General features: G+C 39.2%; 1 protein-coding gene across 10 annotated transcripts in view; it reads right to left on the bottom strand.

Moving 5' to 3' along the window:
- Positions 1–27,472, bottom strand: part of ABLIM1 (actin binding LIM protein 1) — a 138,585-nt gene that overhangs the window by 30,972 nt on the left and 80,141 nt on the right. For 6 of the 10 annotated variants that reach the window (XM_032695466.1, XM_032695462.1, XM_032695464.1 and 3 more), the window contains exons 7-11: positions 21,661–21,748; positions 17,045–17,103; positions 7,974–8,051; positions 5,752–5,907; positions 1,008–1,043 (exon numbers count right to left, since the gene is read on the bottom strand). In XM_032695466.1, coding sequence (XP_032551357.1) covers positions 1,008–1,043; positions 5,752–5,907; positions 7,974–8,051; positions 17,045–17,103; positions 21,661–21,748 — 417 coding nt within the window. Of the gene's footprint in view, positions 1–1,007; positions 1,044–5,751; positions 5,908–7,973; positions 8,052–14,604; positions 14,668–17,044; positions 17,104–21,660; positions 21,749–27,472 lie in introns of all 10 variants that reach the window. The other 4 variants (XM_032695458.1, XM_032695456.1, XM_032695455.1 and 1 more) reach the window with 1 other exon arrangement.

Below are 27,472 nucleotides of genomic sequence, written 5' to 3'. Positions count from 1 at the left end.
TGACTCCACAAGGGAAGCTACAGCCAGAATATGTCTGTCCTGCAATGTCCTGCACAAGACATAAGAGTTTGCCTTCAGCTGGTTAACCTGGCAGCAAAAATTCAAAAGCTACAGCACAGAGTTCTCTGCCTAAATTTACTATGTGTCACAACTAGCTACATCAATAGGCATTTACTATCCAAATTAGATTCCCTTTGCATCAGAAAACATGACACCTTCTCATATAGCAAAATTCAATTTATTTGGTTTCCTGGGGAAAAAAGCCAACAAAAGAAAGAAACAAAAAAACCCCCCTCAAAACAAACCCACCCCCCAAAAAACCCCACAAAGCAAACCAAACTAGAACAAAAGGGAAAGGACTGATGTTAATGCATGAAGATTTACAAGAAATTTTACAGTCACTTTTTAAACACATAGAAATGAGTACAACTTTTAAGGTGCAAAAAAAGCAACACTCTCCACCCTCAAAATGATAATGCATAAGCAATAGTATCTATTGTATCCTGACAAATTACTTCTCAAATGTTTTATATATTAATTTCATTTTATTATGATGTTCAATTTAACTTCTATGCAAAAACAAACCGAACCATAGTTCTGTTTTCTTCAAGACAAAACTGCAAATGTTTCAGTAGCAAACAGGAGTTATCATTTAGTTGCTTAGAGCAGCATTTTATCTGATGTAAATCATCCAGCTCTCAGGATTGGAATCTGCCTGTGCCACAGGAAGGAGGAATGTACCAGAAGTGACGCCTGCTGGACAAAGGGCTCTGCTTTACAAACAGCAATAGAGGAGGAGTGGCAGCTTCATATTTTGTACAATCTGTCAATAAGAGCTTAAGTTTCCTTCTTAGAAATAATTTTTGTTAAGTTTCAATATTAGAAAACATGTCTATGTGGCAAACTGAGAGGAATCAGACTGATAACAAAACCAACACCTGGGTTTGCTCAACTGAATAACTGTAATCACAGTAAGAGACTGCCCCCAAAGGTTCCACCAGACTTACTTCTGCAGAAGGGGTAGGTGATAATGTCCTTGGAGACTGCAAAGACATAAAACATAAGGTTATGAAATATCATTGCATACACTGGGCCAGAAAATGGTGATCTAAACATCGCTGCAGATACTCTGATATATGGCGATGTAAAGTGGCAATGCAGAAATTACTGAGGCCATTCCATCATCAGAATTTGCTTTTTCCACATTGCTCAGGAACTGGTCCATAAATCACTGAAGTTTAAAGTTTCTGGGAGAATCTTTATACGGGTGATTAATTCAGTCAAGTATGCAAGATTATCTTAGCCATCTAATCATTGTGGTAATTAAAACATAGCTGTGAAGATCAAAATCAGAAAGAGTTATTAATTTAATAACCATGCCTGTTATGAAGAAATCTTTAAAATGGAAATCAAAAGTAAATAAACTTAACTCAGAGCTTTGCATGGAAAATCAAAATACAGAATATCTTTCAGGATGAAGCATGTTTTTCCTCCAACGCACACACTCTGGCAAAAATGTGCTTCTCCCCAAGGCCTTACATTTCATACTCATGCAAAGGAGCATGTAGTTGTCATCAACATTTCTTTGATATGACCTCCTTTAAATCTCTGTGTTCCTCCATGGTTATGTAAGAACAGACAGGAATTACAAGCAAGTGTATTGAAAGAACTGCACAAAGGCCAGTGGGCAGAAATATGTACAATATTATGAAAAGTTTCTACAACACAGATAGGGAAACTGAGGCAAGAAATACCTTTAGAAATGAGACATATGATTATGCATACGTTGATGGTATGAACAAGAATAAAGGCCATGTATAATTACCAGTTATGTGCCCTTTAATCACCAGACAATTTGGAGCTGGAAGATGAGGACTTAATTATTTTCTTTGTGCACAAAACTTCAATATTATTTGTCATAATAAACTGGGCAAGTGATTATGCTTTTAAATAAGACCATAATTATTAGAGAATGATATAGTTTTAAGATAGTATCTCAGAAGCAAAACTGCAGATTCTGGTCTAACTACTACAATAATGTACAACAGCAGTAGTGTAAAGCATATGCAGAACTTCTGGTATTAAATATCCAGCTATATATTTTGCATTGAGAGACCATTAAATCTCACAGAGCTGGTAACACTGGGAATGCAAACAAAGGAGCTACATTTTTTTATTGGATACAGAACATCTCCTTTTCAGCAATTTTCCATAAAGCTTTTAAAGACTGCTTTTGACACTTTCAGTCAAAGCCTTGAATGTCTTCTACATTCTTATTTTCCTAATTCTTATAATCTAACAACAGCAGCTCTAAAAGCTTTGCTCCACATGAAACATATCATACACAGTGCTTTGGACCATCATACTCCATAAAAACCAAGAGCTAATCTAAAACTCTTAATATGAATCAAAAGAGCACATATTGTGAGGTGCATTCCCACATTTATCTACTAGTAATTCATGTGTTACTCTAAATAAACAAATTTCCATCACCTGCTGTGGTTACCTAGATGCTAAGGTGATGGCTACAGTAAAAGGTAGTCACAGGAATCTAAGACTGGGAAGGCAGCCCAGAAAGTAGCCTGCTGAATCCATGTATTTTTTCCTTTCATATATTTTTACTCCCTCACTCCCTGACATCATCTCGTCGCTTTTTGGGAAATGGAACCACACTCCACAGCCAAGTTACTGTTTATCATGCACAGGTGAGCTGTCATATCTCAAACTCTGAGGCTGCCAAGGAATGTTTGGTTCAGGGTTTATGAGGTCTTTTAAAACCTGGTGTATTGCAGAGTCTACACTATAATCAGTTTGAAATACATCGTGCAGATGGCTGAGAAAAGCAGCTCTTTTCCAGAACAGTAAACCAGTGGAAATACAGAGTGACAACTCCAGATAGGGAAGAGAAAGAAGAGGAAGGGGAATGGGAAGTGGAAAAGGACCCATTCTGACCAAAGACACAGTGAAACCTCTACTGCAACAGGCCCAATGCCCTATTGCTTCGAGATCTGAGGGTCTGCTCTAATATCCGAAGTTGCACAGGTCATTTTGTGCTCCGGGAAGTTTCTACAAACTTTACAGGTGTCCTTCTGTAACACAAGTTCTCACTGATGCCATTTTAACTGTCTTTTAATTGAACTACCAGGTGGGATGCCTTCTCCATTTTGAAGCATCTATCACATTAGAAAAAACTTTTTCTCATTTTATGACAGCTTGTTTACTGAAAGCTGTTACGGACATTCAGTGCTTTCAATAGACAGAATACATGAAATAAAGGACACAGAGCTAAAATGTTCCTTCTCTCTATCTCTCTGTCTCTCTCGCTCTCTCTCCAAATATACATGTGTGTGTGTGTATGTATATATATATATATATATATACGCAACAAAGATCAGAGCCGAGAAAAGACTTCAGTACTCATTAAGTTGCTGCTCACAGGGCAGAATGGCGGGACCTAAAGAACTGGAGTATCTGACGATTTCTGGAAACATTATCACTGTGTTAAGGGCCAGCCTCGGTAGCAAAAATTAATTTGCAAATTTCATTCGTATCTTTTAATCTCGTGCACGCTCGGAGCTCACCCGCGAGGGGGAGCTGTGGGAGAGCGCTGCCTCCCGAGCTCCACAAACATCGGGATTCTCCTGAAAAAGGGACCACGAGTGGGAAACCTGGCAGAGCACTTCCCTGCCACTGCAATGAGGATGACAGTCTCATGCTGTGTTTTCGCACTTTCTGTGGCTAAAGTATGTCATTGTTTTGTAGCTCATTCCCTATAATTAAGGTTTGTCTCCATCTCTGGATCAACTTTGGTGCCTCTTGCACATTTCCCTTGTACACACAGAAATCTTTCTTAGCTGAGACTGGTGATCCTTTTTTTTTTTTTTAATCATGGTGAGGGGCATTTCTAGTGTAGAATAAACTCAGGGTCCTCTTTTATTTAACATCACCACACACCCCCCTTTGCAAAGAGAATGCAGGTTAAATCACTCAGAGTCTGCAAATCCCTGCCATGACTAAACATGTCACCTCCTTTGCTTTTTAAAGATGATGGTGACTGATGTAGATGTACCCAGATTGTTGTCACTCGACTATCACAACACAAACACAAGGTAAGGGACCACTCTACCCCAATGGGCTTGTGTTCTCATTAGGGCAAGGGAAGGGAGGAGAAACAGATACAAAGAGGTGAGGTAACTTGCCCAAGGCGACAGAAGTCAGCAGTAGCATTGTGTGAAAAAATCAGTTCTTCTGTTTCCAGAACAAATTTCTGTACTCACTAGAAATTAACTGAATTTAATGCTGGTGAAAATATGATATAAGGAAACCCCAAAGGCTTTTGCTTATTCCCAGAACAAGCATAAAAGCAGGCAACTTACACCATACTGCTTTATCAGCTTCCAACATACTGCTTTGTCAGTAAGGAGCTTCCCTTTAAGGATGAACAAATAGTTTACCTTCTCTGGTGAAATTAGTTCTTCCTCTGTAACTAACAAGAAACTTGTGTTTGTAGTGGGTTTTGTGGAACGGGTCAGGCCTGCTGGAATTGTTCAGAGGTCACCAATGGTGACCACTCAGTGGTTTTGAACCAGGTGCCAGCTGGACACACTACCAACATAAATCGGAGGAGGGAAATTCTGTAATGTTCTGACCCGTTAATCTCTTTATTTTATTCCTGAGCTGAATAGTCTCCTGAATTTTCAATTAATGTTATTATTTAAGAAGCTAACCCTATAAAACATTAAAGGACAAAGGAGAAAAACTGAGGGAGCTCTGACCTGCTGGTGGGCAGAACACTGCTAAGAAAGCAGATTATCAGTCACACTGATCTGGGCATCTACAGACCACTGGTGCTTGAATGATTTACTGTAATTCTTTTCTCCTCAGCTCAAATTCATACTCAATTCAGTTACAATCAGTAAAGTCATTGAGACTGCAAGGAGGTAAATCCATTTCTGTGTCCATTTAGATTTGCATTCAGGAAGTCTGATTTACAGAAAAATGGTATTACACGACAAAACCTGCTTCACAGTCTGCACTGGAATCATGTAAATAGTAACTACAGCTATGGAAATTCACCTGAGAAAAATGAGGACCCTACAATCTGAAAGATACTTTTGAATACAAGTTTAAGAAAATAGAGATAGCTTTCTCTTATCATTGCATGATACAGGAATCCTTACTAAATATTAGCAGTTTAAAATGTGAGGCAGGTATTTCTATAACACAACTAATCTGCTTTCCCAAGTGGAAGAGCACTTCATCCTGACCCAGTTCAGTTTTTATCCAGAATGTCTGGCAAAGTGCTCCGGCAATATATTTCCCTTCAGTATGTGTGAGATAAAGTATCCTGCTGCTCTTAAGTCCTGCTTCTGCCATAGAATATCATGGTATTCCTCATGTTGTGTTGTGAATATCAGTGCTCCCCAGCACAACATGAGGCTTTTGCCCCACATTCTGGACTTTGCTGTACCCAAAGACTAGGATATCTATGAGAGTTATGAGGATTCACACAGAGACAGCCTGCAAGCCTCCCCCCTGCCATTCACTCTGCCAGTGGCTGGTGCTGATTTGGTGTCCAATTGTGCAGTTTCACACACGAGGCATCATCATGAGTGTTCCCATTAACCCCAGACAAAACAGACAAAAAGCACTGTGAACAGCAGCAGCAACAGCATCTAGGAGTGTCAATTAGAAGCGAAGCAGGCTCTGTATAAAGCACACAGCGGAATGAGTTGCTTGTTGGTTCATTACCTCTCCAAGACTCTGTCTCTCCTGTCTGTCCTCGTAGGCGGAAGTGTAGAATGGCTCATAAGTAATTAGGTCTGGACGTTCAATGTCATAAATAGCCTTGACTTTGGGAATGGCTGCTAAATCCTTGTAATCAAGGATTTCATTGTCTACTTTTGCCTGAAGGTCAAAGACAGAAGATAAATTAACTTACACAAATGCACTGGCAATTTCTGTTTTACACAATTTATGATTTTGTGTATTTGTTGTCACACTGTTGCTACGGAAAACTCTTTTAGGCACTCTACATGCAAAGTGAATGCTTCTTGTTCTTCTCCAGCAGGCCTCCTCTGCAACAGTTCACACTGTTTTCTTGGTTTAGGGAAGAAAGAACATGGCATATATAGCTCTATATACAAAAGTTTCTTATCCCCAGTAGTGAAAACTTCAGCTCTGCAAATGACTCATTTTTTAGCCTCAGGCAAGTATTGTCACCTTTCTGCTCTTGTTTTCCCACATGTAAAACAGTGATAACATTGATTTAGTTTGCAGATTACAGAGATTACAAGGGGATTTCATGATGAAGACCACAGACAGATATTCAACTTATAACTGTGCACACAAGAGGAAACAGAACTTATCAAAAGGAAATAAAAAGACAAGGAGGACTGTGAGGTCTGGGTATCCAAACTCCCAAATGAGATTATTAAATTGCACTCATCACTCATCCTATACGCAAGCTTCTGACTAAGACATCCGCTGCTAACCAAATGCATGGTACTGGCATCAACTATTTTTTCCACTAAGACTGAAAGGAACTCTTGACTAGTTAAAAATGGAAGTAGGAAATCAGTTCCAAAGTCAGACATATACACTAGAAGGAGCTAAAAAGAGGCCTTATATTTAGTTTAGAGAGCTAATATCTTTCCTTATAAAAAGATTTCTAAAAAATATCATCATACATTTTTACCTACCTTACAGAAGAAGGATACTCAAATTGTTTTTCAACACTTCTACTAGATTTTTTATTTATTCATAGTGGGCTGCATAACAAAACTCACACTCAGTTCTGTTCTTTCTGAGTACTAGGGCCTAGTATTTTCAGATTAACATGCATTTGCCTTTCCAAGCTCTCTAACAACCACTGGTCTTTGTGGTTCTTAAAGCAGTGCCATAAACTAGAAACAATACAGAACAGTTTTTGTTAGAGAAACGAGGTTTGAAATAGCTGGGAAATTCACTGTCTAAAAACAGCCTCATATCTGTTTAGCTTTTACTTACCAGATATAATAAAACACCTTAAACAAATGTAACCATAAAATATGTAGGTATATTAACACATGTTATTTCTGTAGTATTTTTACCACAGTCTGTTAATGAGACACAAATATGTCTGGATAGTCTTAATTCAAAATAAATAAGTATAGATATTTTTTGTAGACCTCAGTCTAAGCCACCATGTTGCCCTACAGACTGATTTTGAGCAGCAGTACAATTTCATACACTACAGTTTATGAAATTGGTATTACCAGCAGAATGGCAGTTCTCCAGGACATGCTCTGTGTTTTGATACCTGCAGTGTGAACACTTTTCACACATCAGCTAATTTTTGTGGTTGTTGAAATGCACAGAAGAACCAGAGTTGAACTCAAACTCAGGACTTGAGATTTGTGATTTTGGTGATTTTTCTGCATTATTATACATGTAACTGATACATTTCTGTGTCTTACATTACATTTTCACCCATACAGTTTCAAGGTTATCTATAAAATCAGTGATTCAGCATTATGGTTAGTTACATTTTTGATCTTAAATTCAAAACATCCTTCTTTTCACAACCAAAACATCTGACTTCTGAAACAAAAGGTGTTGGATCAATCAGGTTTCTTTCCGTGTAGCTGACTCTCCTCCCCACATCCTGCAAGTGCAGACAGCAGATCTCTCAAAAACTGTGTATCAAAGTGCACAGATCTCCTCACATAACCCTTACAAAGCCAAATGACCCGGCTGCTTTCTGTCCCCCTTCACATCATGAAGTGACTTCAAGAGATTTACTGTATCTTTCCAAGGGAAATGTGACCTGGAAAAGGCCTACTCTGCCCTCGAAGTCCTACAATTATAAAACCTACATGGAGAATTAATGATTTCACCACTAGAATAAAGGCATTGGCATCAGTGTAACAGTGATTCATTTCAGCGTGAGTATTTCACGTGCAAGCAGCCTATTCCTCAGAAGTAATACTTACATAGATAGTGTGGCCTGGAGAGCCAGGTATACTGGAACCTGGTCTGGAATAAATGCTTTCTGATGACGTTCTTGTAGGCTGAAAAACAAAAAGTAACTTTTGAAAGCAACCTGAAGCCATCAACATTGGTAATTTTGAGTTTAAATGAAGAAATCTGCACACATCTTGAAATTAACTGAATTAAGGAAAAAATGTCAACACAAATGCAAGCATTCTGGCAATTTTCACAATCTTGTGAGGCAAGTGGGCTTTTTTTTTTTTTTTTTGGTAGGGGAAGGAGTGCTGTGAGAGGGGAAAGAGGTTTTCTAAATCAAACAATGTAAAAGACTAGACCGACAACAATAATGAACAAAATCAAACAACACCTGCCAGAGACACTGCAGGAACCAAAGTATCATCCAGGATAGTCCTGCTGGTCATTTTAGTAAAACGTTAGTTCACAAACCACTAGAGGTATCAGCAGTTCAGCAGACAAAACTGTTGTGAGGAGCACAGCACACACATTATCACTTTCCAGGTGTTCAATCAATGGATTTCCATTATGAATACAGAACTGAATGTAGTCCTCCTAAGTAGAAGGACCTGAAATCCTTTGCTTGGAGCTGTTCCCTATATCTGCAGCACCATCAGGATGCAGCAGGGAAGTCAAGCTGCTGGTTGAAATTCCATGATTCCTCATACTGCAAAAGTCATGATGTTTAATGACGTCTGAAATTCATGAGAACAGTCCCACCCCTACAGAGGGAGTGCTATTATGTTTAGTAGATTTTCCAACACTTTGTCAGGACTAAACAGACACTGATGCCCTGGGGGAAGTTTTGTGAGAGGAGAAAACTTATCACCGAGATGAGGGGATCCTGAAAACCTGAAGAATTTGAAAAACATCTATTTGATCAAAAGTCACTCTGGCTATTGTGGCAACTACTCCTAAACTTGGCACACAGCAGACATACAAAGGTAGTCAACCATATCCCACTTGCAACTGAGAAACCATAAACAATTTTTGCTCCCTAAGTGGCTGCAAAGAACCAAATCCCATCAAAAAGCAGTGCATCAGCAGATGACTCTGATGACACCAGTGCACTGAGATACTTCAAAGTCACTTGAAATTAAACGCTGGTAAACAGTCCTTACCTCATCAGCTTGTGACATTGAACTAAGGGATCTCCAGGCACACACTGAAGAGAATCAAGGCTTGACAGCCTGGCTCACTGATTTTATATAGGAAATACTGGAGTGAACACAAAAAGGCTACTGGATCTTTCTTATCTCTAAGCGTACATTTCCTGAAAGGATTTTTCAATTGACCTCAGAGACTTTCTACTTTTAATTTCATAGCCAGGAAATCTATTGGAACCATCCATATATGAAATGTTGAAGACTGATTGTGGATCAGACAGCAGGCTTTCTCTGACTTCATTTGTGGAAATGAAATCAGCACACTCAGGGAGCACCAGAGGAATAAAAGGCTTTGAGTATGTGCCACCAAAACCCGTGAAGATTAAGATCAAACAGAAAGCAGATGTGGCTGTGGACTGATAAAGTCACAAATACTCTCCAGAGCACATCTGAGAACACTTTCTCAGCTGGACCTTTACATGTTTCTTTTCTCTCTGTAGCTGCAAATTCCTACATCTCAAAAGGGAACAGGAATTTTTCAGCTGCCCTTAAGCTCCTCCCATGATGCAATCAAACCAAAAAATCCAACAACAACCACTTGTTTCATGGAAATGTTACAAGAATTAAGCTGGAAAATCTGGCTGGTGTTGGGAAACACTTTACTCCCCCTTCCATTCTTCCATTTCACTCTGTTTGAGTGGAGACACATGTAGCATTTTGCTGCAGTTGCTATGGAAAACAATTGTTTTCATTACAACAGAGAGAACAGTATTAAGTACTTGAGGTACTGTTAGGGGTGTCTCTGTTACCTTTGGCTTTTGGCAGACATACTTTAAGAGTTTTGTCTGCTCAATTCTCCATGCTGTAGGAAAACAAGTCTTAGAGGCAGTTATGGCTTCTTCCCATTTGGCAGGTCCTTTGGATCTTTTGCAATTGCTTCAAAAAATGAGAAATTCTCAGCCCTCAGCCCACCTCCTTAGTCTCATCTCTTAAGTGTCACTGCTAAAAATCTTTTCATTTAAGGAAAATTCACTTGCATTTATCACTTCAGTGAATTTATTAAAAAAAGTTAAGACATCTTAAGGAGATAGTTTCAGCCATATCCTGTTAACAGCTTTCTTAGGTGCTCTTAACCCTGGAATACAGGAGCAGTTGTCAGATGGACCGGCATGTTGCTGCACCTGTTCCTCATTTCCTCACTGTGTTTCTGCTCCAAGTTCCTCATTACCATTCCATTAATAAGGCCATGAGCCAGATATGACACCCTTTAAACCAGTTTTCTATTTTATGTAATTCTTTCTGTGTACATTAATTTTACCTTCCATCTTCTGCAAAGCTCCACACAGCCTGGGCAGGATGCCATCCTGCCATCCACTGCCTGAGCACACGCTGCTCCTTTCCTGAGGAGCTGAATCTAAGCAGACCTGGAACTCTGAGGTTCCTCTATTAGCTCCCAGTCCTGTATCTTGCTTACATTTATAACATACCCTCAAAGACAGTGCATGAAAAAGGACTTCTACATCTACACTCACCCTTCCTGCCTCACTTTGCCCTATTTCTTGTTTCGAATTACACAGGCTGTTTCCATCACAGATGGCTGTTTCCTACTCTGCTGCTTCCCATATGGAATGGGAATCCTTCACAGCTTTTGCACTTTCCCCTAAAGACAATTGCATCGCACTTAAAAACATTTATGCTGCTTGCCTAACAAACATACACTAAAGATTCCTTGATAAAAGCTGTTCCTCTGGCATACTTTTAGTTGCTATGGTTGGCTCCCCTCCTAAGAGACCTGTACATTACATTTTCATCAGCATTTGAGAATCCCTGACCCTGTGTAACACCACTGTGACTTTTTACATTAAACAGCTGGCAAGAGACACGCTGGAGGTCAAGTTCTGTGTTGATGTAACTGCAGTGGGGTGTAAATTCCACCTTAGAGGGGAGCTGATCAGAGCACAGGCAAATAACAGGAATAGTGGCTAGCCCTTAGGTAACCTTTAACATTGGAGATGTGGAGATAACATGTGAGCTTGTCTTGCACACATTATTGGAAAAAAACAGGTAAAGAAGAAGGAAACAATCTTTAATATGTACACAATAATTTAGAGGTATTTACTTCCATCACAGTAGCATTCACTTGTTCTACACTCCCAGCAACCAAACAAGTTAAGCTGCCTTACTCCTTCTACAAACAGATCTGGAACATTTTTTGTATCATTGTTCTTTTTCTTGAAGGAAAGAAAGTAGAGCTTTTCATAATGCCACCTTTGCGCAGAGAAATTTCAAGAAAAATTCGATTAAGAACTAATCTTTAATTTTTCTTTTCTTGTGGTACATGGCCTTTCTCCACTTTTTCTGACAGTAGAAGAGTCCTCACTTTTTTTCTTTCATCTTCCACGCAAATGGATGTAACAGTAGTAAATATATCAATATGGGATGTCTGTACCAAATACAGAAACTCTATGAAGTATATGAAAAAAAACAATAGAAATTCAGTCAACAGAAAGTCATGCATGTCATTAAAGGAGCCAAAGGAAAAAAATAGATCACAAAGCATCTAAAGTATCTACAGGACTACTCAGTATTTCTCACTTTATCACACAGTTCTTATTTTTGTTTTTGTTCTTCATTTCATGCATTTGACTTCAATGCAGAAGTTCTTTACCAGTTTCATTTGCAGACTGGCAGAGGTAATACCAACAGTCATGCTCATCCTCTTATGTTCACTGTGAATTGAGTGCTCAATTATCATATCACCCATGCATATGCCCCAAATTGATAAACTTGATATTTTAATATTGGACTGCAAAGCTTAAGATGTTCATCTGCATTTACCTCTGTTTGTCATGTCATCATGCATGGTGCACCATCTAAATAAATAACTTCTAAAAAAAAAAAAAAGAAAAAGAAAGAACCGAGCCTAGAGCCATTCACATCATCCAAATGCTGCTACAATGTGGTGGCTCTGGCATTCTGAAGTACAGATGTTCAGCATCATGCTCTATAAAAACTTACAGGTGCAGGCAACCAGATCAAAACTGATCCCAAGAACATCTGGTCAAGTAGATGCACTACTGCTTAACAAAGGCATCGTCCCCATTTACAGTACCTGCCTTAATTTTTTGATAGAGTTCATTATGCAAGGCGGTGATAATAGCTGCAGAAGAATGAATATGTTTTCACTTAGTAACACTTAACATTATAGCTTCAGCAAATTCTCTAAACCTCAGAAGCTACTTTAAGTGAAGCATGTTTGTAAATAAGCTATTAGAAGTTTAGGATGGAATATCTTCTACTTGGCTGACACGACTTTGCAACACCAAGGGATTTGGAATTTCTCAGTACAACACTTGTTACTCTGACTACTTGCTTCATCAATTGCAAGGTTTTGTAGTTATTTAGGACTTGGAATCAGGGTTCACAAAACATAGGCTTCCTACAGATTTCAGTAATTTCCAGTGGCTGTGTACAAGACCAAGAAAGCCCCTCTGTGTCAGAGCATTCACTGCGCCTGTCTGCTATTTAACTGTACCCTCCTCCTTACAAGGGTGTTTCCTTCAAATGCATGCATTTCTTATTTCTCTGCACTATATATGCATCAAGACAAAACCAGTGAACAGGTTTAGTTCAAACTCACACAAACACAGATATTAATATGTTACAACTAATTTTTCTTTCCTTTTTAGGCACTAACGCCAGAGAGGAGAATGAATTTTCAGCACGTAATCACTGCAGGTATGTTGGTACCAAATAAACTTTTACAAGACTACTCATGCAAACTTAGCCTTCATCAAGAGTCAGTTAAGAACAAGATAGGAAAGAACAAGAAAATAAAGTGGGAAGTCCAGAACATAATGAATTCAACACAAGCTTCTCAGGAAATTCACAGGCTCTCACCCTACCATTTTCAAACTACAATCTTCATGTAGATTCAAACCTTTGGCCCACCTTTATAGTAACAGCAATGATACTATCTTTGTGTCTACTCTGCAGAACACTTGAGGCCAAATTCTGCCTTGAGTTACACTTAGTAGAATCCACACATAAATCTAAACAGAATTTAGTACTGCCCAAATTTATACAAGAGGATATTCATCTGACCCTAAGCTATTTGTATCCCACACAGTCTACAAAGCAAGGAAGAGAACATTCCTTTATTTTGACGTGGGCTGCCCCTATTTTGCCTTGCATATTTTTCTAATACATTGGATAGGATTTGGTTTTTTAATCCTAAGGCTCCTGGATTTCAGCACTGCATGCTAAGCTGAATGCAAAAATCACTACACTAGCCTAAAAGATGAGTGAAATGGTCCCACAGTTTGCTGTTCTTAGACTCCAACATTCGATTCCATAAAGCCTAGGACTGAAGAGACGTTGCTCTCTTCAGAGCATGGATAACACAGGCTGTATTTTCTTGATACACAGATCTGTAGCTAGCAGAAAGTAATATTCAAGAGTAGTTAAGTGACTAAACTACTGTGCAGGACAGAGAGTACAGGACTTGCATTAACCCCCATTTAATCACAGTATTGGATCCAACCACCTAAGACCATCCTGCAGACTGGATCTATCACACGCATCCTGCCCTGGCTGACACGTGACCACATCTACTTTGTAATTAGAGATGTGAAGGCCACATGAACTGACACAATGGAAATCCAGTGGCATGGACTCTCTCAGCCTGTCTGCCCACTGCCAGCCTGTGCTAAGTCCATACCAGAGCATTCTGACTTCATCACCAGGTGAAAACTACCTCAGGTGCACCTGCATGCAGCACAGCCACATGTCCCCCACAGCAGACACACCTAATAAATAAGTACTGCCCTGAAGGAGAAGAAATGGAAGTGGGTGGTGTTTGTAAGTGCAAAGCAAACACAACAAAGTCTGAAAGTAGAAAGCTATTCCAGAATCAAGAGGACAGGGAAGACCTTGCAACTGAGATTTGGATGTGTGCCAGATTAGAGAGAGGCAAATGCTCTCAGGTAGCACATGGAATATGCCCAAACCTGGAATTTTGTAAACATTTTCTCAACTAAAGTATTCATGTGTGTTTGGTCGATACATATAAAAAAAGAACTGATTTAACTGATGGGATTTTTTTTTCCTAAAAACATAAGTAATTGTTCATGGAAAACAATTTCTTTTTAACCATTATTTTAAAGTCAGATGCTTTTCACCATTTTCATTTGCTTCATATTTGCACTCTGATTTTTTGTTTCATGAGAAAAACTTTCTGGAATACTGGAAGACCAATACTACAGCCCCCAAAAGCTCATCTGAACCTAAAAAAAATAAGTTAATTTTAAGCATTTCAGTCAACAAAAAATGTGAGCATTAACAAGCAACACTGAAACAAGTGATGCAAAATACAGCGTCAGTGCCCATGGTGGCAAGTGATAGCAGGAAAGCTGTGTGGCAGGACTAGTAGCAAGTGCAGCAAATGACAATAATGAAGAATCTTCTCAGTAAAGAAGATCATTATCAACACTATGAAAACACAACAGCAAACCTCTGCAGAGCGTGGCCTGCGCAGAACCAGACTCTTTGGATAAAAGAACTCAGATGAGGAATGCTGTCATGAAACACAAAAGGGAAAAATGAGTGAAAAGGAAAGCAGTTTCCCCAGTTCAGTGGTTAAGCTCTTTTTTCAATCAAGTTACTAATATATACTTGCGTTATAGTATCTGTGTTACTTACTGATCACTGCAGAATCATGAACAGCCAGACAGTTTTAAATAAACACCTAAACAATATACATTATGGTTGTTCTGTTTTCTGTTTGTTTTGGCTTTGTAATATTCCACAGTATCCATGGGGGGAAGATCTAAAGCAACCCCTGCTTTAATGAACTCCCTTTCAGATCTTGACCAGCTAGAATGATGATTAATTTAGATCACAATTCAGTCACTAAAAGAAAACAGAACTTGCTGAAAACTTCTGAAGTTACTCCAGTGATAAAAGGGCTTTTTATTTTGTTTTGTTCAATAGGGAAAGGAAACCCAGCAAGCAAATAGGCAATGGCACTGGCTTTTTGCAGAACCACCAGAAAATCTAGGCTTAACCCTGAAAGTGGCTATTTGTCGACACAAAAACCAGGTTCCAATTCGCACATTAGGTCTAAATGTATGTCATAAGAAACTGAAATTAAATTAAAATACAATTCCTAATTTAGTGCTGACATGCTCAAATAGCACATAGCTCCCCCAGTTTTGTTTGTTTCTGTACCTACCTGTTTGCTACTTCCTTCATTTGGGTCAATAGAATGAAGCATATCTCAAAGTCATCAAAGTGAACTCCAACTAATTTTAAAGTGTCTGACTTTGCACCAGAGTAGACATCCTGTGATGTAGTGTTGAAGCTAAAAATGCTCCATCTCTCAGCCAGCTTCAGTATGATGCATTTGTCAATGCCTTTTAAAGACATATTAAACCTCTGCATAGAATCTCTCACTCAGGAATAAGGCAACCTTGGATAGCTGTGCTGTAACATTTCTCAGATGTTCCCTCAATACACCTTCTTTCGCTTCACTTTATTTTCCTGCAAGAACTCACTTAAAAAAAGCCTTGCAGGTAAATTAATTTACTTCATTCACTTCAATTAAAATTAGCTGAGGGGGAAGAATACTGATATGTCAGAATATGTGACAGAAAAAAGGAAAATACTTGAGGAGGACTATGACCACTTCCATGGGGAATGGAAGTAAACCAACTGATTTGTAAGGTCAGCTGGAGAAGGTTTGTAAGGGCCACAGTGTGGTCAGGAGTGCTTTGATAAGACTCCCGAGTCCAAGTGAAAGGGAAGTATTGTACCCCAACCATTTACCACAAAGCACAAGTGTTCTGACACTTAAGCATGGCCAAAACACTGTCAAATTTACATTCAAATTGTTAAATGAGGAAGAAAATCCAGTCTGGCATAATTTTCCATTTTCTTATGAAAAGTCAGCACAGAACAATGTGTGAATGCTGAATGGCACCTGCACTGATGTTAGGCCATTCTAGACAACATACCCACCAATTATACTTTTGCCCACACTAACATGGACTCTGCACAACAAGAATTTACCTGCGCATTACCTACGATCATAATAAATTCTCTGCAGGGAATGTTCTACAGACCAGTGTACTGGAATAAATGCTAAAGAAATGAATGAAACCCACAGAGAATACAACCCACAGGATACTGTAGGTATCTCCACACCAGTACCTCTTAGTTTCCCTGTCTGAAAGATGTTTTATTCACATGGAGTCTCTAATTCTCACATCCTGACAAATTAGCAAAATTAAAGGGACCAACTGAGATATCAAAAAGAGTAAATTGTCCAGAAGATGAATTAGTGAATAAGGGCTTAGAATTGCCTGGTGCACACAAAAAGCCAGGCTCTAGCATTCATCAGTGCAGCGTTATTGTCAGGATTTGATCCAGAAAGTTTGTCTGGATATGCTGAAGTGACTCCGAGGGTAACTGTGGCTCTTCTTGGCATTCAAATTAGGATCACTTCAGGTTGAGGTTTATTTGTATGGCAAAGGAAGAAGAGTTCATCTTGTCTAAATGCTACAAATAACCACTCAGAACAGGGGATAACTATAAAGCAATTACACAGATGTGCAAACCCACTAAAATATATGGTAGCATTTGCCCTGTTCATATCTTCTCCTTAAGAGTCTCTCTCACAACAACTGAGATATGAAATGAAGTGTCTTAAATACTTTGCCACGTCTGTATGTCAGTAAATGACACTATCTTTAAGGCAGTGCACTGAGACAGGTATGTGAAGGTGGTAAGCCTAAAAATCAGAGCAATACCTCTGAAGTGCCTCCACTGTATATTCTGCCAGAGTTGTGACAGCTATGTGAAAAAAACATGGAAAAAGTCACTCTTTTAAAAACAACATTCAATTATCGTGTGTACAAAATGTATGGTGTGTCATTGCCATGAATTCAGCTTACCCGGAGCTTATCTTCTGTCTTAGTGGATTGCTTACAGTCGGGATGCCAGACAGTGGAACCTGAAGGAGGAAAGAAACCCATCTTTATTCAGAGCAAAGCAGATGACTTCTGGTTATGATAAGTCAGTTATGAAAGCGAATCACTTCATGGCATCAGGTGGTGAATCTGTATGAACTATGCGAGTAATTCACATTAAAGTCTAGTTTTTGAGAAATACAAGTGAAACTAAAAGATATTCAAATCCCTGGCATATCTACAGCAGCCTCGTCCTGGGGCTGCCAAAGCACTTTGCACACGTTCTTAATTAAAAATCAAGCAGGCTCAAGTAGCAAGAGAGTCAGCGAGCACCCGCTGGAGGAACAGAAAGACAGAGGGTTCCTCTGGCAGGGTGGAGACTAAGAGCAAAGGAACTGGACCATGGTTACTTGATCTGTTCTCTCCTTATGTCCTACACCACATGTAAAAAGGAAATTCTGACTCTAAGTCCATTGAGCAGTCGGTGTCATATTCAGTTACTGTAAAGTATCACTCAGATTACTTCTTCCCTGCACTTATGCAAAATGAAAAGCAAAATTAGAAAATTCACAACACGGCAGAGTCAGAGCTGTCTACAGGGCTGTAGAGGCCAGTAAGGCAGGTGGTGCAAAGCAGCATGTGAAAGAGCCTCTCCCCAGATCCCAGCACACTGCATATGCCACTGGCACAGATATCACTCCTACTCCCTTGCTCTGCAAGGTCAGTGGCACGTGTGGTTCTGGTATTTCCAGCTATACATCCTACTAAAAAAGTCAGGGCCTCTGCCGTTTGTTTCCCAAAATATGGGATTCTTTCATGCTGTAAAAACGGAAATATACGGCTGTTCCCAAGGGCAGAGCAATGTCAGGGGCAAGGACCATTTTCATCCCATTTCAGTTCTCCTTTGGAACAGAGTATAAAATGTGGTCACTGCTGGGAAGCTGCTGGCAGGTATCGGCCAAGTTGAAACGGAGCAAAAGCTAATGCTGGTTTTTAACACTGACTGCATCTGCAGTCAAATTCATACTTCACTCCAGTCACCACAAAGCCAACACAGAGCCTTGAACTATCTGCAGGGGGGAACATCACCTCTTCACTCTGTTCACAGACAAACCAAACAGAGCAGTGCAGGTCTCCTGCTGGTGACTATTAGCTCAAGTGCAGCCAGAGGAAACCCCACCCTCAGAGCCCAGGGAGGTATGGGTCAGGGCCCCTGGAAATTTTGTTCTAATGAACCCTTACATGGTGTGGTACAGAAGTAAAGACCAGCGGGAGTCATTTCATTTCCCAGCAGTACACAACATAACCATCATCAGGAGACAGGAGAGAATGCTGTGACTCTGGATCAAGGGTCTGAGATGTTTGGCTTTGAGTCCAAGCCGAGGAAGAAGAAACTGTGCATTTGGCAGGGGGAAACCATCAGTCAACAGGGAGAAGCGTACCAACAGCCTTCTCTGTAAACAAACAGCAGCCTCAGAGCCAGGACCCCACAGCGTCTGCCAGATCAGGAGACAGGCATGCCCCGTCCACTCAGGAGGAAGAGAGTTCTTGTTGTAAGTCCGTATCATGTTATAAGAAGTGATCTGAGTAACACTTTAATGAACATGACACTTATTGCTCAAGGATGAGCTAAGACTCAGAAGGTTTAGCTCAACTCTCAAATCCAGCTTTGAGCTTCTTTCCTGTGTGGCACTGAGAAAAATGATCCCTATTACTCTGTGCCTCACTGTTATGTTAAGAGTTGGAGTTGATGATCTTAGAGGCCTTTCCAATTTTAATGATGCTATGATTCTTTCCTATTAAACTATCCCCAGTATCAAAGAAAAAGCTGTCACTGCATTTTGGGCAGTATTTATCAGAAACTGGCACAATTACAGGGACACCCCAAGAGAATGCTGCAGCTGCTGAAAGTGAACAAGAAATGCAAGTCTGGATGTCATTTTCATGGTGAAATTTAGCTAATGGTTGTGAGTTTTCTTCCACAAAATGATAAGAGATTTGGAAGATGTGAAATTTAAAAACTCAAATCAGATAGAGCAGGTTAGGAAACTAAATGTAAGTATTTTTCATGATCTATTCATCCAAACATGCCAATCTATTTTGAAATGCTTGGAATGGTGCAGATTCTCAAGCTGCATCGCTCCTCTTTTTTTTTTCTACCAGAAATAATTCAGCAAATTGTACTTATTCCCATTCTTAATATATGTTTGTTTGCTCACTTGGCAAACACCAACTAGCATGTTCATTTATTCAGCTTTTTACTTTGCATGTACCATTATTTCAACATCAGCATCCCTCTAAATACTGGGCAACATCCTAAGCTCAGCAACAGCCTTCTGGGCAGCCCATATAATAATGTATTACCAGGTAGTCAATGGGAAAGAGAAAGTTTCTGGTGCTGCTTCTTTCTCATTTTTGTGTGTTGGAGAAGTGCCAAGTCAGAGTGCTTCTGCTAGCATTGTTCAAACTATCCTTAACATAGAAAGCCCCAAGATAGACAGCTTGTTTTTCCATGTTCTCCTTTTGCATGTTTCCCACGTACTTCTAATAGAAGTTTCTACCACAATCCTGCCAGGCTCCTCTATTCTACAAAGCAAATACCAGCAACAGTACTTTCATATCCTGGGGAGAGGACCATTAGAAGTGAGATGGAAGCTGTGTACTTTTATGTATTTTATCAAAAATGTGATTTTAGTTCTAGCTTCACTGTTGTGGTGTTGTTATTTTTAATTCAGAGAAATGCTTGGAATGCTGTTATTCTGCACCCTAGAGTAAATTATTTGGATGGAGTCAAGATATACATTTCAGCTGAGAGCTCTGCACAGGAAAGGCTTTTGGGTCCTCACACTTACAAGTACGCTGAATTTAGCAAGGAAAGCCTTGGCAGGACAGTCTGGAGCACACTCAGAGATAACATTGTTTAGTCAGAAAACAGCTCGTGAACAATAAAGCAGCTTGGGCTGCTCCTCCTCTGAGACAGAGTGAGCACAAAGAACATTGATTCACAATCACAGAGAGAAAGATACAGATAAAAAGAGAAAAACAGCAGATGAAGCAGCCACGTTTCTCTTCTCTCCCCTGTCACGTAAACTTGGACAGGACAAAGTCTAGCCTAGTTTAAGTAGAAGCAATGCCTTCTGTCTTAGTCTGATCTGTAGAAACTTACCCCAGAGCCTGCCCAATCAACCTGAACTCCCACTCTCTGCTGCACTCGTACAATCGGCATCAGTCACAAACAGTTGTGATTAATAACAGCAAAGGATGAACTGATGCTCACCTCAAACTCTGCCTGTACTTTATCACACCATGATGTAAGGAAACTAAGAAGATTACCAGTTGCCAGATGCTGTAACTGCTGCTTTCAAATTAGTCTTTTCAATTTGCCATCAGAAAGCAGTACTTCCTACCCAGCTCTCTTGCAGCCTCTCCTTGCTCCTGCAATGCAGAGCTGCTACACAACTTGACATCCAGTTTCTGTGCACAGCTGGAATAAGATGGCTAAGGTAAAAGGTCAGTGAGAGATGAGAGAGATGGACTACAAGGGAGGGCAAACTACAAAATAAAACAAATTAGCTTCAAAGGAATTCCTTAACAATATTATCTTATTTTGGAACTCCTCCAGAAAGAATCTCTCCTCAAGATTTCAAGAGATAGCTGCATTCACACACTCATAATTTTTTCACTATTCTTCTACAGTCCTTTTCAAGTAGAGCAAACAAATTTTCTAACCTAAGAGTAATATACTAAACCCCAGCATGTATCTGCCTTTTTCACTTCGATTTCTGCCTTCCAAAAATGGGTATTATACATTCCTCTACCAACATTAATTAATACTACAGCAAGTAATAACAATAACTGTAGCTTAATAGTTAATGGGCTACATTCTCCGAGAGTCGGTGGAATTCGGATCACGGCTACTTTTCAATCAAGGAAAAGATCAAATTTGTTTTTATGTGAAAAGATCATGGAAAAAACAAGCTTGGCAACACCTGGGAGTGTGACACTGTTAACAAGAAAGAGGAGATGGAAATGAACATTCAAGAAAGAAGTGACTGTAAAAAGACATAAAAATAAAGTAGACAGGAATAAAAAAAGGGATATGACCAGATAGAAGGGCAAACATGATTAAAAACCAGAGGAGATATTCTGTCAATGAGGAATGAGACCTACATGGTTCGAAACAAACTCACTGTAGCCTCTGGAAATTTTTCTTTTGCCTTTTAAAGTTTGGAGTGTGGTCCAGAAGAGCACAGAAACAGACCAGAAGAAATCAGGGGAAACCCCTTCACTTCCTCTGGTATCTCCTATACCAGTGTGGGTGCTGAGCCATCCACTGCATGTGAAACGCTGAGGCAGCCTAATAAGTCTCATTTTTGCTACACAGCTTTAGCAAACACAGTCTGCCTCAGTTGGGGTGCAGAGTCACTGCAAAGCCACAGTTATGACCACCTAATAGAGCAAAAGGGTTTCAAGTGAAAAAGTATGAGAACATGACTTTATTCCTCCTTGGCCCTATTAAATGGGGATTGTTTATAAACTCCTGAGGTGGTAGAAAAATTCCAAAGTCTGATTTTCCTGTTTTGGAATGGAGACATCCTTACCTTGCAGATACATTTCTTCTCCTTCTGTGAACATTTGGTTGCATCTGCTGCATCGTGCACAGCTTGGATGATAATGCTTGTCACCTGCCTAAAGAAAAACAAAAAAGGGACATGAGGGACAAACGCATTGCACTGCTTTGTGACAGACCATTATTTGCAGACAGACCATTGCCCTTTTTCTTCTAATTCACCTGTTATGATACAACATTGCCCTCACGATGTGACAGTAGTGATCAGAATGTAAGCTCTGCCATACTGCTTTAGCCCTGAGGTCTGTCCTGTCCTCAGCAGAGGCCAGCAACAACTATGTGGGAAAAAGACTGTAAGAAACGGGACAATACAGAAGAGCCCTTCCTCTTCACACCTTCCTATTCAAGTAATCAATGGCTTAAAGTCTTCCTGGCTAGGGGCTACATCAGAATGTATCTGTTCTCCATGATTTGACAAAACATCTTTTTAAATCTTCATCTCTCTAAGAGTCCAAGGTAATGGATGTCGCACTGCAGTGAGATACTTGCGTAAACCTGCTGCCTCCTCATTTTGTCAAACAGCACGTTTTCTCAACTGCTCCATTGTTACAGAAGAATTTAGACAACGAACGATTTTTCAACATGCCATTTCATTCTTTGGCCTTCTTCCCAATACTGCTGATATGGGCATTAATGGAGAGAGGTTTCTAGAGCCACTTCTGGGACTATTAACTTGATTCACAGATGCCTGACTCCAGAAGCTACACTAGCACAGAGAGCTTGAGCTGAATTTGAACTACTTTATAAAGATGCTAAATACCCTAGATCCTGTTACCCAAATCCAAATCCACTGAGTCATTCATTCTCTTAAATACATTGACACCCATAAAAGGCAAAGCTGATCAGATTTCAGGACTATAGGGACAGGAAAAATCAAGGCCCAAATATTAATGTGAATTCTTTTCCTTAGGAGACCAAAGCAATCAATGCACTGGCTTCCTCTCATCAGAAACTAAGTGCACAATGTCCATATAAGACTTTATAATTGAAAAACAATTAATCCTACAAATAATTAATAGTGACAAGCAATGCATTCTAAAAGGTTTTAAAAATAGTACCTGGCTTTCCAAACAAGTTAACCTCAAATCCTTTTTCACAAGGATTCACAGAACATTCCCTATCCACTGAGATGTGATTTGAAAAACATATCTGTTTACTCTATAGCTGACTTGTTAAATGTCATCAAAACCATTTCCTACCTCATTATACTTAGGACTGTAATATTACAAAATTCAACCTTTTGTTATGTCTATTGAGATGAATAATGACATATTTTTGGTTCACGTCTAACATTGATTATACAGGCTTACTATTTAAAAGTATTTACATGAGTGGATGAAGCGTATGGGTTTAAGTACCTGACAGCTACCAGAAAAACCAACTCTACCACCCACCCCTTCTACAGGAAAAGCCGCTCCATTTAATTTTAATTTAACAATTCCCATCCAGGAATTTCAACAATATAAGGCCAGAGAAGAGGGCTCAGTGTGCTGTTAGTTTAGCCATACATTTCACTGTTCAGTTGCAAAAAACCTGCACTTCTCTTACTCAGATCTTGCCTTTGTTGTTGATTCCTGCTTCTTAGGGGCAAAATCCACCAAATAGGGAGACTAATGTGATTTAGGGTTTTTTGCACAGCATATTTAGAGCTACCGGACAAAAAAAGGTCTCTGATAAAAGAGAGAATGAAAAGTCACTACAAAATATGCCTACACAATGAATAAAAGCTAATGAGGGAAAATTGATGTTTGACTTGAAGCAACAAACCCAATATTGAACTGAGAGAGAAAAACACAGTTAATGCTCATTCTCTTTCTTTAATTTTCATTACTGGTTGTCCTCTTCATCTCTCACTCTCTCTAGCAATTATTTAACCTCTGAGCCATCTCATTAGTTTAATTCAAGACTGGAATTTAAGAAAAAGAAAATTAAGAACGTCCGAATGTATCTGAAATGTAACACTGGCATCAAACCACAACTACTCTGATCTTGAGTGCAGATGTGCAAGGAATAGCTACTTTATATTTATATATACCTTATATATATGAAGTAGCTGTGGATATATATATAGATATATAGATATGCAGCTTAGGGCTGTGAATATTGAAGAGGATTCAAAGGTAGACCTCCAGTTCAGACAACTCATCACTCAGCAGATAGAGACACCCTCTTCTGGATTTTCTGCCTCATGCAAACAATATTGCACATACGGAGGAACAGCAACTTTATCTATGTTTGGTAAAAAAAAAATAATACTAACTTTTGAGCATTCCTGTAGTTCTTCAGCAGAGTGAGGCCCACAGAGTTCCTTATTATGAGTGATTTTAGACTTGTTTGATTTAAAGACGATGGCAAATCTGATGTCTTGGGAACCACTCTCAGTTAATGAGATATAAAAAATTCCCAAGAAGGCTGAATCACTGCCAAAAAGGATCTTCTCCAAAGAGGAAGACAATAATTGAAAAACAGATTTGAAATAATAAAACAGGAATCTTTTGGGGAGGGGGGCCTCTGACTGTGTCAGCAAACAAAAGAATATCTCTGCAGCATAACTGCGTCACTTAACAGAGCTCAAATTTTAGTAGGTACATGGTTTTTTCTGAAATAAAATTTGTACTTTCTCTAAAGATATTCAGCAGGGTAGCTAAGGAGCTACACAGTCGGAACTGGAAGAGTACGGGGTCTGTTATGTTATTTTTAATTAACCTTTGAGATATCCTGTCTGGGATGGGATTGTGTTCTGTGAGATGCTTACCAAATTCCCAGACACAAAGGACTGAAACTTTCCATTACCAGATGAAGTAGATTTTATAAAGATATAATTCCCTGCCAAGTACCCTGATGCTCAACTAAGGCAATGTAGTTTTAAGAAGGGTAGTTATGATCCAGCAGAGATATCTATAGTAGAGAGGACCATGGCATGTGGACAAAGAAAATCACACATTCACACAGGCACAGTTTCAGCTTCTGTTCTTCCAGTCTGGCCTTTCAGGTGTGGTGGTTTGGGTTTGAGTTTCTTTTGACTTTTTGTTTGCTTGGCTTTGTTTGTATGTCTTTGTTTAGAAACAAGAAGGCCATATTGCACTTATGTTTTAAACAAATGATGCATCTCTTTTTTATAAGCAGAAGGTGCCAATCCTTTGGGTTTTCCATAGCTGCTCTGACAGTCATATCCCAGGCTTCTGAGCTTCCTGTTCCTTGTTTTGGAGTCAATTCATACTAATTTTGGTAAGTTACTTCTACTACCGTGATCCATACTTTGTCCTAAAAGAGCCTGTATCCAGCCCACCTAGTGCCAAAATTGAGTCTTTCACTTGTCATTATCATATGATAAACAGTCCACTTATTTTTCACCTAACCAAAAAGATTTTTATGAGGATCTTTTAAGAAAGGGAGCCTGGATTCAAGTACTCATCTGTTAATTGCTACAAGCAGTTTACATTTTTTAAAGCTATTATATATCCTATTAAAGTATTTATACGATAAACAAATCCAGAACTCATCACATTATTATGTGTAGAACTGTGGCCTCTCTGAAGACTTTTTTCCTGGAAAAACCTCTTATATTAAATGATGTACATCTGCCATCTCTTCAAAGCAGGTAGAGATCAATTTCAAGTTTATTGGGCCTGAAACAACTGGCCAAATTTTAGCCCAGTGTGAGTGATGACTGAACACCACGCCCCAGATAACACAACTCTGCAAAGTCTCAGTGCTAACATACCCTGCACTGGAGAGGTTTGTGGGGAGTTACACACCACAGCTGCTACAGATGTTGTTGAGCACTTCCAAAACAGTTTCATGAGTTTTCGGCCTCAGTAATGTTTCTACAATTCATGAGTGGGAGCCTTTCTACAGTGAATATCCACTGGAAAACATTCTGAATCTCAACTAACTCAGGACTAATCTTGCTATGCCTGACTTGCTGTGATCATCTGGGAAAATGGTTGCTAAAAATCAGTAATTTATAATATATTAGGAAAACCTTTTGGATCTACAAGGCAATGAAATATTCACACTTTTTAGACATCTGCTTTTGCCCTTTTAGGGCTACTAAACCTTCATTCAGTATGTCCAGTGTTCAGCTTCCTGTGATGTTATGCTGCTGTGCTCTGAATTATAATATTTGCATCGCAATCCTCATGGCAGTAACAGGTGACATAAATTAAGTGCACATCTGCCCCAAGCATTCTTCAGCCAAGGTGTAAGAGGGTTAAAGACACTTGCCTAGCTCTCCTCACCCTTTCTCAAGTTCACATCCAGAAATCTTTTGGAGTTAGCTGTGCTATACAGCCACTAGGTATTGATTTACCACACTGTTTATGATCCCATCTGAACTATTCCAGATTTGGTTGAGGTTTTCAGGGCTATACAAACCATCAAGCACAAACTGTGACCCACACCTTACAGGACTGTCCCTAAACTAAGATTGAGCAAGCTAAGTTAATTGCTGTAAATACTTTGATTTTGCTTAGCTAGAAGTGCTAAAACCAACTAAAATAATACTGAACATTTTTACTGTCCCTTTGCATACAAATTCTTAAATGGAATTGAATGAATTGACAGCAATTTATTGTCAAGTGAAATATTAAACTTGTGTGTTGCTGTCACTGCTTATAAAGTCTTTGTTAAATCACCTGGCACTTGAATTAGCCCTAGAAGCAAAGAACATCAGTTATCAATTTATAACAATATACAAGCTCTTCTGACTTTCCTATTTATCTTCTACCCACATTGACATATCTAAAATAGGTTCTCAGATTAAATCCCATTTGTACACAGTAGACAGAAAAAAATAGATTTAAAAAAAGTAGTAGTATGTACTCATTTACCAAACATTTACAGAGCCTTAGACTTGCAGAATGAAGGAACAGTAGCCAAAGGTATACTGTAAGCATAATTATGAATGTACCTGTATGGATGCTAAATTTGAGTAACCCCATGGCTAAATTTGAGTATTTTTCTAAGGTTCTGCAAGTCTCACTGATTGGTGACTGACCAGCAATATATGAGTTTTATTTATTTTCTATATACTACTAAATATATATACTATATGCAATATGCACATTACATGTATGTTCATGCAAATAAAATAGATTCAACACTAGATAGTATTAAGGTTGTATTTATCCTCATAATTTCAAGACTTACACTGAAATCAAGTCTGCAGCAACACTGAGCTTCAGTCTCCCAAATTACAAAGCAGGTTAAAAAACATTCAGTGTCATATATACACTTTGGAGAAACATTACCAAAGAAAACCATTACAGAAGTTTATTCCTCCTGACCAGTCCTAAGAATATAACCATGTAATCACCTCTCTAAGGCTTATGAATGACAGCTGGAGGTTCAGTAACCAGGATTCATGGATGATGGACTACACAGGGCAGCTGGGTGTGCATATTCTGCAGAGGACATGTCACAAGTAACAAGCAAAAGTACAAGCTCTATTATATATTATAACAATACCAAGACCTATAATAATAGTTGATATTGAGAAACCAAATTTTTCATTGATCACCTTTTGAAACTCAGCAGCTTTAAATTTTCAGCCCTTTTCCAGCATGCTATTCTCCTAAATGACATCCGCTGGTCTGATTATGTGACCAATACATCTGTACTTGAGCAAGCAGCTGTCACTAGTATTGAGGCCATGTTACTGAGAACGCAGCTGCGATGGGCAGGGCACGTCTCAAGGATGAAGGACCACCGCCTCCCTAAGATCCTGCTCTATGGTGAACTTGCCACTGGCTGCCGCATGAGAGGAGCCCCGAAGAAAAGAT

This window comes from Chiroxiphia lanceolata, chromosome 8, assembly GCF_009829145.1.
Source record: "Chiroxiphia lanceolata isolate bChiLan1 chromosome 8, bChiLan1.pri, whole genome shotgun sequence".
NCBI classification, from domain to species: domain Eukaryota; kingdom Metazoa; phylum Chordata; class Aves; order Passeriformes; family Pipridae; genus Chiroxiphia; species Chiroxiphia lanceolata.
Note: the sequence above shows the minus strand (reverse complement) of the source record. Positions and strands in the feature narration are given on the sequence as shown.